Source organism: Aristolochia californica, unplaced genomic scaffold, assembly GCF_029961685.1.
Source record: "Aristolochia californica isolate CCGP_79_NKW_82.1479 unplaced genomic scaffold, dmAriCali1.0.hap1 SCAF_9, whole genome shotgun sequence".
Classification (NCBI taxonomy): Eukaryota; Viridiplantae; Streptophyta; class Magnoliopsida; order Piperales; family Aristolochiaceae; genus Aristolochia; species Aristolochia californica.
Genome location: NW_027182290.1, coordinates 38,003,359 through 38,017,696, shown reverse-complemented (window position 1 = coordinate 38,017,696; position 14,338 = coordinate 38,003,359). Strand labels below are relative to the sequence as shown.

Below are 14,338 nucleotides of genomic sequence, written 5' to 3'. Positions count from 1 at the left end.
GGACAGAGAACTAGGATAAAATAGCTATACTAAAAACATCGATTGGGGAACAGATAGTTGGCTCTGCTTTTATTAATCTAAGGATGACGGAACAAATAAGTTATGTGCAAGGTTACAACTTTTCTCTTAGCTCTACAATTGGAACATAAACTACAGTTGGTTGTGTTGAAGATGTTCCATAGAATGTATGATTTTTGTCTGTATATATTTCTAATTCTCTTTTCAGTTTATGAAGCCTATCCTCCATACTAAACAATCTCTCTAACTGGACCAGGTACATCTGTTCATCAATGTTAGTCTCCTTAACAGGCGAACCATTGCTAATATGCCTCTCCTTTTCTGGACAAATCTTTCTCTCCAGAGAGCTCTTCTTATGGATCCGTGCGTTATTGAACCACATGCTCACCTGAAAAGATAAATTCAGCTAAAGAAAACCATTCCTTGGAATCAATCAAGAATTAGAAACATGTTGTTTTTCATTTTAATCTATCATTAAGTGAGGAGATACCTGACGATACGGTAGACCCAGTTGTTTTGACAACTTCCTTTTAGTATATATAGATGGAGATTGATTCACTCTTAAAACTGCAGTCAGTTCCTGAAGTTAAGAACCACGCTGAAATTCAGTTCAAAATATGTCTCTAACTTTTCTCTCAAGAAATGAACATGTTAAAGCAAGTCTGAAGTGTAGAGACCAAAAATAAAATAAAAAAATGTAGACAACAACACAGAAGATTGAGAAATAGGGGGTAGCAACAGTTGATAAAAGGTCTGGATAAAGTTTCCCGACTACCATCCAGAAGAAACCACTGAAAAAACTTTTGTAAGTACCTCGATTGCTTTAGCTCGTAGTGCACCTGAGAGTGCACTATGATGCTTCTTTGATGTGAGAGTTCGTGACTTTGAACTCTTCTTCCAGTTAACTATCCTCGAGCTGCTTGGGACAAGGGCAACTGAGCAGCTGACAAGAGAGCTTTTGTCCAATGGTGGTTTCTCAGCACTACCTCTTATTTCTGTCTCTCTGTTCAATCGTTGGATGCTACTACGCAGCTTATTTGTTCCTTTTGCCTACATTGAAATTTAAAACACATTAGATTTGGCAATATTTAGTATCAAACACAATGCTAAAATGGATTTATCAGCTCAAATCAGAAGGTAAGCACATCAAAACAAGCAATTGTACCAATTGAAGAACTACTAAGTTACCTTACGGGTTTTTAGAGCCATGTATCTTGCATTCTTGAACCACTTGTTGATCTGCACATTCCAACTAATTTTTCATGGAAATGCTCTCATGATAGTACTGCAACTACTGTCATTTGTTTTCACAATAAAAGTTGAAGAAATGACATTTTAGAGGGTACCATTTTTTTTTCTTCTGAAAATGCTTAGTTTATCAAGAGAAACAAAAGCAGATAGAAGCTGCCTTAAAGCATCACTCGAGAATATCACATTTACCTTCTCAGAAGCAATGCCCAACTTCTTTGAGAGGTTTTCTTTGACATCCCTTGATGGAAGCTCATTTTCTGAAAACACACGGCGAAGAGTCTGTAGAAGAAAGAACAATTTCTAAGAGTTTTTCACTCCTCTTTTTTTGTTCTTTACTGTACCATTGGATGTATGTATTTCTCATAGTTTTGGTGTAAAGTATTAGTGTCCATTAAAAAATTAACAAAACAGAACCTCAATTACCTCAACAGCACTGGCAGGAATTCTGAAAAGTGCTTTCTTATCTCGAGTCTCTGTGAGTAACTCCTCCCTGCTTTCTACATTGGCCTTGACATTCAGACAGCTGTCTTCATCAGCACAACTAGATCTTGTCATGTCTGCATGAGACTCATTGACTCTTCTCTTTCTTCGACAGGGGCCCCAGTCCTCATCCTCACTAAGTTCTTCATTTTCAGGTATCTCCTTCCCAAACATTTCCTGTAAAAATGACAAACCATTAGCATATAACTTGACTGTGGTCCCATAACTGTCTCTTGCAAGTGAGTGCTGTGGAATTATTTGTTCATTTTCTACCTTACCTGTAAGGAAAAAAATTAGACAGAACAAAAATTTGGAGGTATCAATTTCTATCTTTAAGTTTTCACGGTATATTGTGAGTGCATAAGCATGCACTAGTCATAACATCAGAAAGAACTATTTATCTGTTTCACTAGTTTCGCCTTGCCCTATCAAAAAGGTTTGCAATTTTTGTCTCCATGTATAACCAATAGCAGGGTCAACAATGAAGAAATACATAGGCATGACAGCATCTCAAAGCTTCAAATTACAATCTTGCCCCCATGATTACACCCATGATAGGATGAGTGGATCAGAAGAACCTACTTATAAATGTGCTTCAGGACATGGTGGCACTTGCCCCCTGTCTTAGAGAAATAACCACTGCACCCTTGGAATGTTAGGAGGATTTTGACTGTTCCACTGACAAATTCACCCAGTCCATTCAATCATGGTAACCAAGTTCAAACACAAAATGCAACTGTAAGTTCGGACTTGAACAAGATGAGGTCAACCTGAATAGACATTTTTTTTAAATAAAATACTTATACTATTAAATCGCACAAGAAGGTGCATGTAGGCTTTCTCATGTAATGAGGAATTCTTTCCCTATGAAACGGGAAATTCTTCACAGCAATCATTCTTTTTAATGAACAAAAGTTATCCAACAATTCAAAAAATAAAATAAATAAATAAAATCACATTTTAGGCCTCAAGCCAATTGGCACAAAAGTAGCACCTCCTCCACAAGCAAGCCCATTTAACTGGCCCTTAATTCTGCATAATACTTACGTCATGCAACTTTTTATAATCGACATCCTTCCGGTGCCGACGAGAATTTAGGGTATCGACCTCATCAGTGTTATCAGAATCCAGGACATCAGCTGGCTCACAAATACGAAAATTCCCAAGGTCTCGCCTACTCTTGACTTTAGAAAACACTCCATTACTGTTGTTATCAGGAGATCCTTCACAGACAGAACTGGCCTCATCAGATGACCAAAATAAGCCACTAGAGCTACCGGCATCATCGGCTATGCGTTCTCCTACATCTTTGTTGCAGTTCTTGTCAAACGTTTCTGGGTCATAATCATCGTCTTCAGAATCCTCAGATGGCCATTCTTCTGTTGGATCAAAGGACCTTTTCTCACTCTCAGGGGCATTAACTGCTTCTTTAAATACATCCTATTGTCATTCAAAAAGGTAAAGTCAAACATTAGGGGAATATTTGCACTGAGATCAGCTATTTTAAAAACCATCATTTGGAACATATTTGGAGATGCTAACCTGCCAACTACAATTACCAGAGAAGGTAGTACCCAGATGAGCATTAACAGCCTCAAGTATTTCCATCTTACATTCACAATACTTGCAAAACCATCCTTGATCACCAGGAGGAACTGGGCCAACAAAAGTTAGTGATATTCTAGCTATCTTGAAGATAGGAATTTGTTTGTAATTGGCATGAAAAAACATAAAAGGAGGAGAGAAAGAGAAAGAGAGGTTTAAAAAAAATGGAACTAGAAGCAGAAAGAAAGTGATAGCTAAGAAATGAAACAAGAATAACAATGATCATGTCAAAAACAAAATCAGGAAGCATCAAGTGCAGGTAATTGCGAGCAGTACATAACACATGCCAACATGAGAGCACCAACCTTTTAAAGGATCTGCTCTAGCTAACTCTATGATCAAATCGCCTGTCAAGCTGGCAAGCCAGGTCACCAAAAGATAGGCATCTACACTTTAACATCTGAAGAAAATTCTGAAATTTTTATTTATATGACTTTATACAGCAAGGTATTGCTATTCTAGGAAATCAGGAAAACTGGAATACAAATCTAATTTACAGCTAATACAAATCAGACTCTAATCTCTAGAAATCAGGAAACTATTATCTATTAATTTACAGCTCATCTCCTATAATTAGAAATACAAACCTGACCCTACAATTACTACAATTCACAGAAATCTTGGGATTTCAATCAAATCTGAATTTCCAACACTCCCCCTCAAGCTGGGGAGAGTATATTTTCCATCCCTAGCTTGCTCACAATCCTTTGAAACGCTGAACTCATCAATCCTTTAGTTAAGATATCTGTTAATTGGTCTTCTGTAAAAATATAGGGAGTGCAAATCAATCTGCTTTCAAGTTTTTCCTTTATGAAATGTCTGTCAATTTCCACATGTTTAGTTTTGTCATGCTGAATTGGATTATGAGCTATGTTGATTGCAAACTTATTGTCACAATAAAGCTTCATTGGGGTCTCCCATTTAATCTTCAAGCCTTCTAGGATAATCTTGGGCCATAAAACCTCACAAATACTTTGTGCCATCGATCGAAAATCTTCCTCTACACTAGATCTTGCTACAACCGATTGTTTCTTACTCCTCCAAGTTACCAAATTTCCACCAAGAAAGGTACAATACCTAAATGTTGATTTTCTGTCAGTAACAGAGCCGGCATAATCAGCATCTGTGTTTGCTTCTAGTTCCATACTAGTGCCCTTCCTAAAGATAATCCCTTGTCCCGGGTTGCCTTTCGAATATTATAAGATCTAGTATACGGCATGGAGATGGACATCCTTAGGGTTTTGCATGAACTGACTCACCACATTCACTGCGTATGCAATGTCAAGAAGCATGTGTGACAAATAGATTAGCCTCCCAACAAGTCGTTGGTACATGCCTTTATTAGCTGTTTCTCCTTCCATAGACTCTCCTAGTCTATGATTTGGTTCAATTGGCATGTCTGATGGTCTACAACCGAGTTTACTTGTTTCTTCTAGTAGATCAAGAACATATTTTTGTTGTGAAACAAAGATTCCTTCCTTGGATTGAGCTACTTCTATTCCTAAGAAGCACTTTAATTTTCCAAGATCCTTTATTTTGAATTCCTTTGCTAAATACTTCCAAAGAGCTTCCTTTTCATCTGGATCATTCCCCGTTACTACAATATCAACCACATAAACTATCAATGTCATGACTCCCCCTGAAGCCAAATGCTTGATAAATAATGTTTAATCACCCTGGCTCTGTTTGTACTTCATATTCAACATTGTTTTAGTAAATCTTCCAAATCATGCCCGAGGAGATTGTTTGAGTCCATACAAGGCCTTTTTCAGTTTGCACACTTTGTTTTTACCTAGATTTATGCCAAAGCCAGGTGGAACTTCCATATAGATTTCCTCTTCAAGATCTACATGTAAAAAACCATTCTTCACATCGAATTGTTGTAGAATCTGATCATAGTTTGCTGCTAGAGATAACAACACCCTTACTATGTACATCTTTGCCACTGGTGCAAACGTCCCCTGATAATCTGCCCATAGGTCTGTATATATCCCTTGGCTACTAGTCTTGCTTTATACCTCTCAATGGATCCATCCGACTTATACTTCACTATGAAGACCTATTTACACCCCACCAATCTCTTTCCAGTTGGTAATTCCACTAGTTCCCATGTTTTATTCTTCTCCAAGGCCTCCATTTTTACTCTCATTGCATGTTTCCCTTCCTCTTTGCCAAGTGCCTTAGATAAGGTTTGTGGGATGGCTACATCATTTAGATGAGTTAGAAAGCTTTTGTGTGAGGTTGATAATTTTTCAAATGACACAAAATGGGATAAAGGGTGTTGTGTGCACTTTCTAACACCCTTTCTTGTGGCTGTGGGCAGATCCAAATCAAGAACAAAAGGTGATATCCCAGTAGAAGGACTGACCTCATTCCCAAGAGACGATTCGGTTTCTTGAACTTGCACAGGATTGATCACAGGCTTTATCCTTCTTGAGTAGACTTGTAGTGACTTTGTGAGTGTAGGGTTTATTGGGCTTGATGGTTCTTCAAAAAAGATTAGGAGATGATTCAATTGGCTCAGATTCAGAAATGGGTTCAGAAATGAGTTCAGTTTCAGAAGTGGGTTTAGTATGTCCGGGAGATGTTTGACTAACATGGATGGTTCTCTCAAAAACAAATTTTTATCTTCCATAGATGATGTCTCCCCTTGAAGATAAGGGCTAGAAAAATAACTTTCTTGTTCAGCAAATGTGACATCGACAAAAACATAAGTTTTACGAGAGGTAGGATTGTAGCACTTACCCTTTTTGAGTAGGTGAATATCCCATGAAGACACACTGACAACTCAAGGATCTAGCTTGCTCCGGCCATGAGAGTTAATATGAACAAATGAGACATCCAAAAATTTTAGGAGCTAACTTAGTTGACACATTGAAATCTAGAAAATATCGAGCAAACACCTCCATTGGACTTTTAAAATCAAGGACTCGAGACAGGATACGACTTATTAGGTGAGCTGCAGTGAGGACAGCTTCCCCCCTAAAGGTTTTTGGAACATTCTTTTGGAACAAAGGCTAAAAGATGACCATTTTTTTCTTTCGGTAACCCCATTTTGTTGGGGTGTGTCAACACATGAAGATTCATGAATAATTCTCTTTTTGAAAGTATGGAGACAAAATTTGATTGAAGTAGTCTCTAGCATTATTTGTCCTCAACCTTTTAATTCCAACATTGAATTGAGTTTTGACCATTGTATGAAAAATAGGAAAAATGTTGCTCATATCAGATTTTTGTTTTAGTAAATAAATCCAAGAAACCCGAGTGCAATCATCAATGAACGAGACAAAACAACGAGCCCTAGAAATGTTGGGAACTCGAGATGGACCCCAAATATCACTGTGAATCAAAGAAAAAGGAACTATAGTTCTTTTATTACTCAAAGGAAAGGAAACATGTTGTTTCCTACAGTTATTTTTTTTATTATATATAAATACATCTTTATAAAAAATAAAAAAAAATAAAAAATGGAAACTTGTTGGTGTTTAGTAAATTCACAAACATCATAGTGAAAATCGTTCATATTAACATTCTTAAACAAAGATGGAAACATGACACTAAGGATACTAAAGGAAGGGTATCCAAGTCTAAAATGATGAAGCCAAATTTGGTCTTTATTGGCATGAGAGTTGCTGGATAGAAAGGAGAGAGGTGATTTGTTCCCATTGTTCACTTAGCCACTAGGCAACTCAAGATAATAAAGACCATGTCTTACCTTAGTATGTCCAATCGTGCTCCTCGTAACTTGGTCAGAAATACACAAGAAATACGAGAAAACACCACAATGCAATTTAGATCTTTTGTATGTTGATGAATAGACACAAGATTTGTATATAACTTAGGTACATGTAGCACGTTTTTAAGGATCATGGATGGACTTAGAATAATGTCTCTTTGGCCTGCAACAGTGGCCAAGGACATTTTTCTGTTGCCGGGGCAGGGATCATATGTGAGAAATTTGTGTGAAGAATGAGCCATATGATCGATTGCCCTGGAGTCAATAACCCAGGAGTTTGAAAAATCTGAACCAAAGGCACTTAAAGCATATAAGGAATGAAGCTTAACTGAATTTGCCAAGGAACAAGTACTTGTACACTTCTCTAATGAATCAAGGAGTGATCTCAACCTTCCAATGTCTTCTTTGTTGAATTCATTCTGCTCTCCACTACAGGAATTTACAACATCATGTGACCTGTCTTCCCTAGATTGAGTCATATTCACCTAACTTCGCCATGTTCCACTTCTAGGTCCTTTATTCCATTGAGAACTTCGTGGTTTTCCATGAAGCTTTGCTCCTTGGTATGACGAGGCCTTTTAGAGTAGGTACACCAGAGGTTATCCTTATTTGAAGGTCGAGACTCCAATCTCCCAACTTCTGAAGAGGCCAATGTTTTTTCAGTATTAAACTTCAGTTTCTCATCATTGATTTTTCCAGTTATCATTGTTAATCCTTCAACCGGTTGAGAGTAAAGCATAACTCCCCTGCGACTTTCTTTAACATTGATAATGGACATTGTCTCATTCAATGAAGGTAAATCTTTTTTTCCCAATATCTGAATTCTCACCTGATCAAACTCAACATTTAAACCAGCGAGAAGAGTAATCTCTCTCGGGTTTATGACCTGTATACCGATTTCTTTGGATTAAAAAGGGGAAACAGAACTGTTACAAAGTATTATAGTACATTCCTTGGCATATAGCAGGAGATTAATGTATATCACCATTTACTACAAATGAAAATGAGTTGAGAAAACAACAAAATCAGTTGCTGGTTGCAAAAAAAATTGATGGATTAGGCTCTGAGTTTGATGCTATTAAAGCTAGGTTTTAGCCTCAAATGAGATTCCTACTCTCTCTATCACTTAAAATCGTATTATGAGAGCTAAGAAGAATATTGTATCCGGAGCAAGTAAAGGAGGTAAGATATGGAAGCCACTGCTCTTAATGCTTCCAACACTATATTAGCCCCCACAAACTCCTCTAGAGGTAGAGGTAGAGGCCGAGGTAGAGAAGGCACAAATCGAGGTAGAGGATGCGGTGATGGAAAGTCAGAAAGGAAATATGTTCATTGTGGAAGAAATAATCATTATTCTGACAGATGTTAGGTTAAATTCAGAAAGCTAGCATAGGCTAATTCTACAACTCCTGATAGTGGAAGTGAGAGTTTAGATTCTTCTATATCTGTTACACCAGGTGTTCCAGATGAGATGCAGCAGTTGATACAGCAGCAGCAACAGATTGCACAGCGGATGGCTCAAATCTCTGTTGCCTCGCCCTCTACATTTGTAGCTCATGCTTCCATCCCAATTCCTAGTTCTACCAGTGTTGACTCAGGTATGGCAACTTATCATGTTTACTCATCACCATCATGTGTTCTTGACTCAGGAGTCTTTGGGCACATGTCAGGTATGTCAACACTATTTTCCGATTTGAAAGAATTTTGTGTATAAAACATGTTAATCTTTCGGATGCTTTTACCTCTCTTGTTCAAGGAGTAGGCAATGTTACTCCAACTTCTTTTTTGTCTCCTCAATCAACACTTCATGTCACCAAGTTTCCCTTAAATTTGTTGTCTATTAGTTAACTAGCCAAGTCTATAAATTGTTCTCTCATATTTTATCCTACTTGTGTTTTTCAAGATCTCGCGATGAGGAAGACGATGAGTTCCGCTCGTGAGAAAGATGAATTATATTATATGGAGAAACATCGACAGAATAATATCCAGATGTTACATAACGCAGATTCTCCTCTACAGTGGCACTTGCAGCAAGGTCATCTGTTTTTGGCAAAACTGACTCAAGTCTTCCCAGAGTTTCCTTCAAGTTCTTCTTTTTAGTGAGAGTTATGTCAACTGGGCAAACATCACCGAAGTTCGTTTCCAGTCTCGTCTCATAAAACCAGACATCTATTTGAGATTGTACACTCGGACATTCGGGTTCCTTGTCCTGTGACTAGTCAATTTGGTCATAGGTACTTTTTTTTTTATCGATGATTTTAGTAGGTGCACTTGGATTTACCTTCTAGGGGCAAAGCCTACAAAAACTCCTATGGAAGTTGGTCATAACCTCCAAGAAGATGATAATCCAAAGCTCAAGGACAAGACTATGTATCGAAGGCTACTAGGTAAACTCATTTATACTACTGTCACTTACCTAGAAATATCATTTGTTGTAAGTATGATTAGCCAGTTCATGGAATGTCCCCATAAGGTTCATTTGGAGGCAATCCTGAGGATTTTATGATACTTAAGGGAGCACCAAGAAAAGGTTTGTTTTATACACCCCATGGTCACTTACAAATAGAGGCACACTCGGATGTAAATTATGTAAGGTCAAAATTGGATAGAAAATCTACTTATAACTACTGCTTTTCTGTTGGTGAAAACTCAGTTAGTTGAAAGAGTAAGAAACAGAATGTAATGGCCGGCTCAAATGCAGAAACTGAGTATCCAGCAATAGCACATAGGTTAAGTGAACTCATGTGAGTCAGATTAGTACTACAGGAGATGAGCTTTATTACTACAAAGTCCAGGACTATAAACTATGATAATCAAGCTTCCATCATCATTGCTAGCAATCTTGTATTTAATGAACGTATAAAACATGTGGAGGTTGATTACAATTTCAACTGTGATACTGTTATGAGTGGAGTAGTGATCACACTGTATGTTAGATCAGCTGATCAAACTGGTGACATTTTCACTAAAGCTTTGAGCAAGAAAGAGTTTGAAATTTTCTATAACAAGCTGGGGCTTCTTGATGTATACGCTCTAGCTTGAGGAGTGTTAAAATATGTGCAAGGTATCCTGGTCATTTTCCATTACTAGTGTATACTTCTAGAGTTAGCTATATACTACATGTCATGTTGGGGACCCTATGGTTCAAGATTGGTTAAATTCTGACTTGTGTTCATGAAGTTATGTAAGTAGAGGTTATGAGGGATATTATTGTATTCTTCCCATTGTAACCACTTAAAGTGAAATAAAAGAACAGGGATGCCTGATTTTTTGCCTCCAATGAGTGTAGCCTCAAGCACTCTTCTCCTCTATTCTCTCTATTCTCTCTTCCTTCCTCTCTTCCTTCCTCAATTTCTCACTTGTTTCATATTTAGTAAGGAAAATGCACCTTTTCTCCACACAAAAAAAAAAAAAAAAAATTGAAAGTGAAACATCATTGTTTCCACTAGCTTCTTACCCCAGAAAAAGCCAGTGGGAAAGCATGGAGAGAAATGAGTGAGCGGAGATTAAAAAATTTCGGCTGATATAACATTTTGAGGAGAGTTATTGAGACAAAAGAGTGGTTGTTACACTTTTCAAGTTATAGATGATGAAGAACAAAACAAAACAAAAAAAGTGTGACAGCTGTTCTTTCTGCTGATTGAGCTATGGTAATTAAACTAGAAATTCCAATTCTGCACACCACATTCTCATTCAGTAAACCTCTGTATAACTTACTATTTTCTGTTGCTAAAGGAGGCTCTAGACATTTCTGGTGAAACGCACGATTACAAGTCCCATCACATAGTATGATATCATTATCTGGGAAAGCTTCTCGTAGTTTGCACTTTGCACAGAAAATCTAACAACAAAAAGATAAGATTTATTATGTCAAGTATGAAATTCAAAAACAATGCTAAAAAAAAACTTACTGAGCAGAGATTAAATTACACAACTAATTAGTCATACATATTCATGGAAAACACGCCCATCAGGATCAATCACAGAGTCTTCAATGCGTCCATCAGAGCTAATCAAATCCAGCTGGCGAATAACATCACGAATGCCAAGCTTACATTCCAAAATTTGCTTCTTGGCTCTTTCTAACTCCTTTTCTGGCTTGATTTTTTCACGACTGTAAAGTAAAAAAATTCAGATTGATAAATCATTATAACTAGTGTGATACCTTAAAGGTATAGTTAACAACAGAGACAAACTAAATTTGATCCTTACTATCAAAATTAAATCTACACTTGAAAAGTCAATAAGGATGAATGACATGCATAGATATTTTATTTACCTATTGCCTTTCCAGCCTTCTCCAGAGTATGCATCTATCAGGTTCTGCTCCAGCTTCATTCTAATTAACAGGTATCTTGTTCTTCTTTGCAAACGAGAGGCTTCGTCTCTCACAATATTTTGTTTCTTCCTCTTCCGCTTTCTCATCTGTCCCTTTCTTTGGTTCTGATCCTCTTCTTCAGCACTTTTTCCATGTTTTTTGCAGCTAAGTGACAAAGACTTGCCACCTTTGAATCTCGATGAAGATTGCTTCTTCAAAGAACAAATAGAAGATACCTTCTGCAAATTCTCAGGGAGTGATCTTTTTGTGGATGACCTCCCATTTTGGTTAGTATAGAAGTTAGATGACCTCCTGTTTGACTTGACCAAGTCAGTTGCTTTTGCATGAGATCTTGGTTTAAGTTTGATTCTCTTTGTGTAGGCAACCCTGCGTTCACTTTTCTTTGCTGATAGAGAATTCCTCTTAGATCCATTTTCTCTCTTGTTATTAATTGAGTTACCAGACTTCTTACTGAATGATCTCCTACTACTATTTTGCATTTCGTGTTAAGACATAAAATACTCCAGCATCAGCATATGATAAGATCCTTCAACACCCAATCAGATAACAAGGCCACCTGAAATTATATGTTCCAGCCATCATATTAAAACTAAAACCATTTAAAGCTAATATGTAATCACATCATTTCAATTTCATCTTTGTATCTGTCAATGGAAACTATATCAAGATAAAAAAAGCGGTATGAAAATGGAACAAAAGGAAGAATGTGAACAGTTTATATAGTAAACAGCAAATGCCTCCAATGCTCGTGAGTTTTCACAACAGTTTTGCTAGGTTCCACTGTATTTCGTTTAACTGTCAAACCTTCCTAAAAATTATACTCAATGATTACCAATTTCATTTCAGAAACGAGCATATAAAGAAACAGATTTGTCTCACTCAAATTATCCAATACATAGGGCTACAAACGAATAACGGAAGGAAGGGATAATGGGTATTCCATTACCTGTTCTATTTATCATACCTTTGTTCCGTTACCAGTTTCACCCGAATGGATAACAATCTTATTTCATATCCGATTTTCTTACCCATTTACCTGCGGGTAAATAGATGGATAAGTTAATATTTTATTTTAAAACCACATAAACATGATAATAAATAGCTGAAAATTATTAAAAATTTAAATTAAACTACAACATCACATAAGATTCATACAAAAACTATATAACATTATAAAATAATAAAACATCTTTATAATATTAAAACAAACAGTCTGTTATCCTCTACTCTCTCCATTTTTCTAGGCTGGTTATATATTATATAGAATCCAAGTAAATGGGTAATTGGGTGCGGAAAACCGATTATCCATATTCATTTTGTTTACAAATTGAGTGACGGGTAATTGGATAAATTAACCCAAATTCATAAATGGGTAAAGATTTTCCTTCTATACCTTTTCTATAACTAAACCGGTAAAGCAGGTAATTGGGTAATCGGGTAAAATTGTCACCCCTAAATATGTATGATAAAAAAACTCCTACAAGTAGCAACCATGTACCCACTAAATTCATCATAATCTACTGAATCTTCATAAAGAGCCAGCTGAGAACAACCATTCATTTTACGAAAGTTGAACAATGCCAATCACACTTAGATTAGTCCTTTGCAACTTAAAGGTTTCGCCATCTTCATCCACAACATATTCATTTCTTTGGTTCATAAGATTTATCATCATTCAAAAGCAGAACAAAGAACAGAAATCGGTCCTTAAGAAAATTGAAATCAATGGCAGGAAAATTGCCGTAGTTTAAACACAGAGACCAAAATGCAAGTTTTTCCCTGTTTCAGGCCAGCTCTATGGAAACTGCTAAACATCCAAAAAAATTTATATACATGTAATGTGAAATCAATGATTTTTTTACTTACAGTGATCCAATCAACCTACATTTTCACCTTAAGCTAAGAATAATGCATCATACTTAGATAAGGAAACACTCTAAATAAGAACCAGATGCCCCAAAAAGAGCTAGAAATAAGTAGCGTGATTATGGGAGATATTTGGGTCACCAATTACAAACAGCAACAAAATTCGTAAGTTATCAGAAAAGTAGAAAGCTGCCCAGAAATCTTTTAAGACCCTAAGATTCTTGAAGTAGCAAGAAATAGAAAAAAAGAAGTTTACTTCTCAGCACAAACAAGACAGTGGAACACAATTGCATGCCGGGTAGCCAAAATTACACAGAAGCCACAGCAAAGAGGAAGTCAGGCTCTTCAGTACCATCATCATCAAAATGCTATTTCTGAATCCTTCAATGTATGCACGTGGTTTCAATAGGTTAGCAATTCGTTTCTCGAACAATTGAAATCAACATAACAGTACAAAACTAAGCCCTAACATCCCAGACTTGAATTCAAACACCATATCACGCGCACCAGATCAAAAGCCATTCCTCGAAATAGGAGTACAGAAGATCTAGAGCAAGTGACAACAATCGAGCTGTACATAAGCATGAGAAATAGAGAGATCAAATTGTTGAAAAGCACATGTATAACCACATTAAAAACGACACTCAATCGAATAGAAGAGACAAACAAATATTGACAGGAAGAGCGCGACTAAACAAAAAAACCGCCTAGTTTTGACACGGGGAATGGAACCAACCCATAGACTGCTTGTTTTGGGGCAATATCCATCTTCAGAAACGAAATGCAGCGTTCACATCGTGTCCCAGGTTAGTTCATCTTGAGGGAGACCAAGCCAAGACCTGAGATTTTGGTTCGTTGGTGGTGATCACTGGGGATTGTGAACGAATTCTTAATTAGTCATTATATGTTCAAAAGTGGAAGTGACATTTGATTCGTTTTGTCGATTTTCCCGGTGACGAAGGGGTTCATGTGGCCAACGGTCAGCTGATTTCGGCCGAGACCGAAACAGGGAGCGCACTATTTGTTGCGCGGCCCGGCTGCGG

General features: G+C 37.0%; 1 protein-coding gene across 3 annotated transcripts; it reads right to left on the bottom strand.

The window, feature by feature from the left end:
• Window positions 1–50: 50 nt before the first annotated feature.
• Window positions 51–14,239, bottom strand: LOC137941189 (pathogenesis-related homeodomain protein-like). Of its 3 annotated transcripts, none has more exons than XM_068786494.1 (13): window positions 14,032–14,239; window positions 12,394–12,465; window positions 11,370–11,985; window positions 11,039–11,204; window positions 10,808–10,931; window positions 3,292–3,404; window positions 2,797–3,189; window positions 1,693–1,926; window positions 1,459–1,548; window positions 1,207–1,257; window positions 832–1,068; window positions 509–598; window positions 51–406 (listed from the first exon to the last, which is right to left on the bottom strand). In XM_068786494.1, the coding sequence occupies exons 3-13, from the start codon at window positions 11,906–11,908 to the stop codon at window positions 113–115; spliced, it is 2,331 nt and encodes a 776-aa protein (XP_068642595.1). In that variant the 5' UTR covers window positions 11,909–11,985; window positions 12,394–12,465; window positions 14,032–14,239; the 3' UTR covers window positions 51–112. The 3 variants fall into 3 exon arrangements, with proteins under 3 accessions (XP_068642595.1, XP_068642596.1, XP_068642597.1); XM_068786495.1 differs by lacking the exon at window positions 14,032–14,239 and adding an exon at window positions 13,552–13,578; XM_068786496.1 differs by lacking the exon at window positions 12,394–12,465.
• Window positions 14,240–14,338: the final 99 nt, after the last annotated feature.

Bases quoted from the DNA above. Each gene is read 5' to 3' on its own strand.
- LOC137941189 (XM_068786494.1), bottom strand. From the start codon at position 11,908: ATGCAAAATAGTAGTAGGAGATCATTCAGTAAGAAGTCTGGTAACTCA. The intron at 11,205-11,369 runs GTAAATAAAATA...TTTACTTTACAG, and splicing joins GAAGGCTGGAAAGGCAATAG to TCGTGAAAAAATCAAGCCAG. The intron at 407-508 runs GTATCTCCTCAC...TTATCTTTTCAG, and splicing joins TGGGTCTACCGTATCGTCAG to GTGAGCATGTGGTTCAATAA.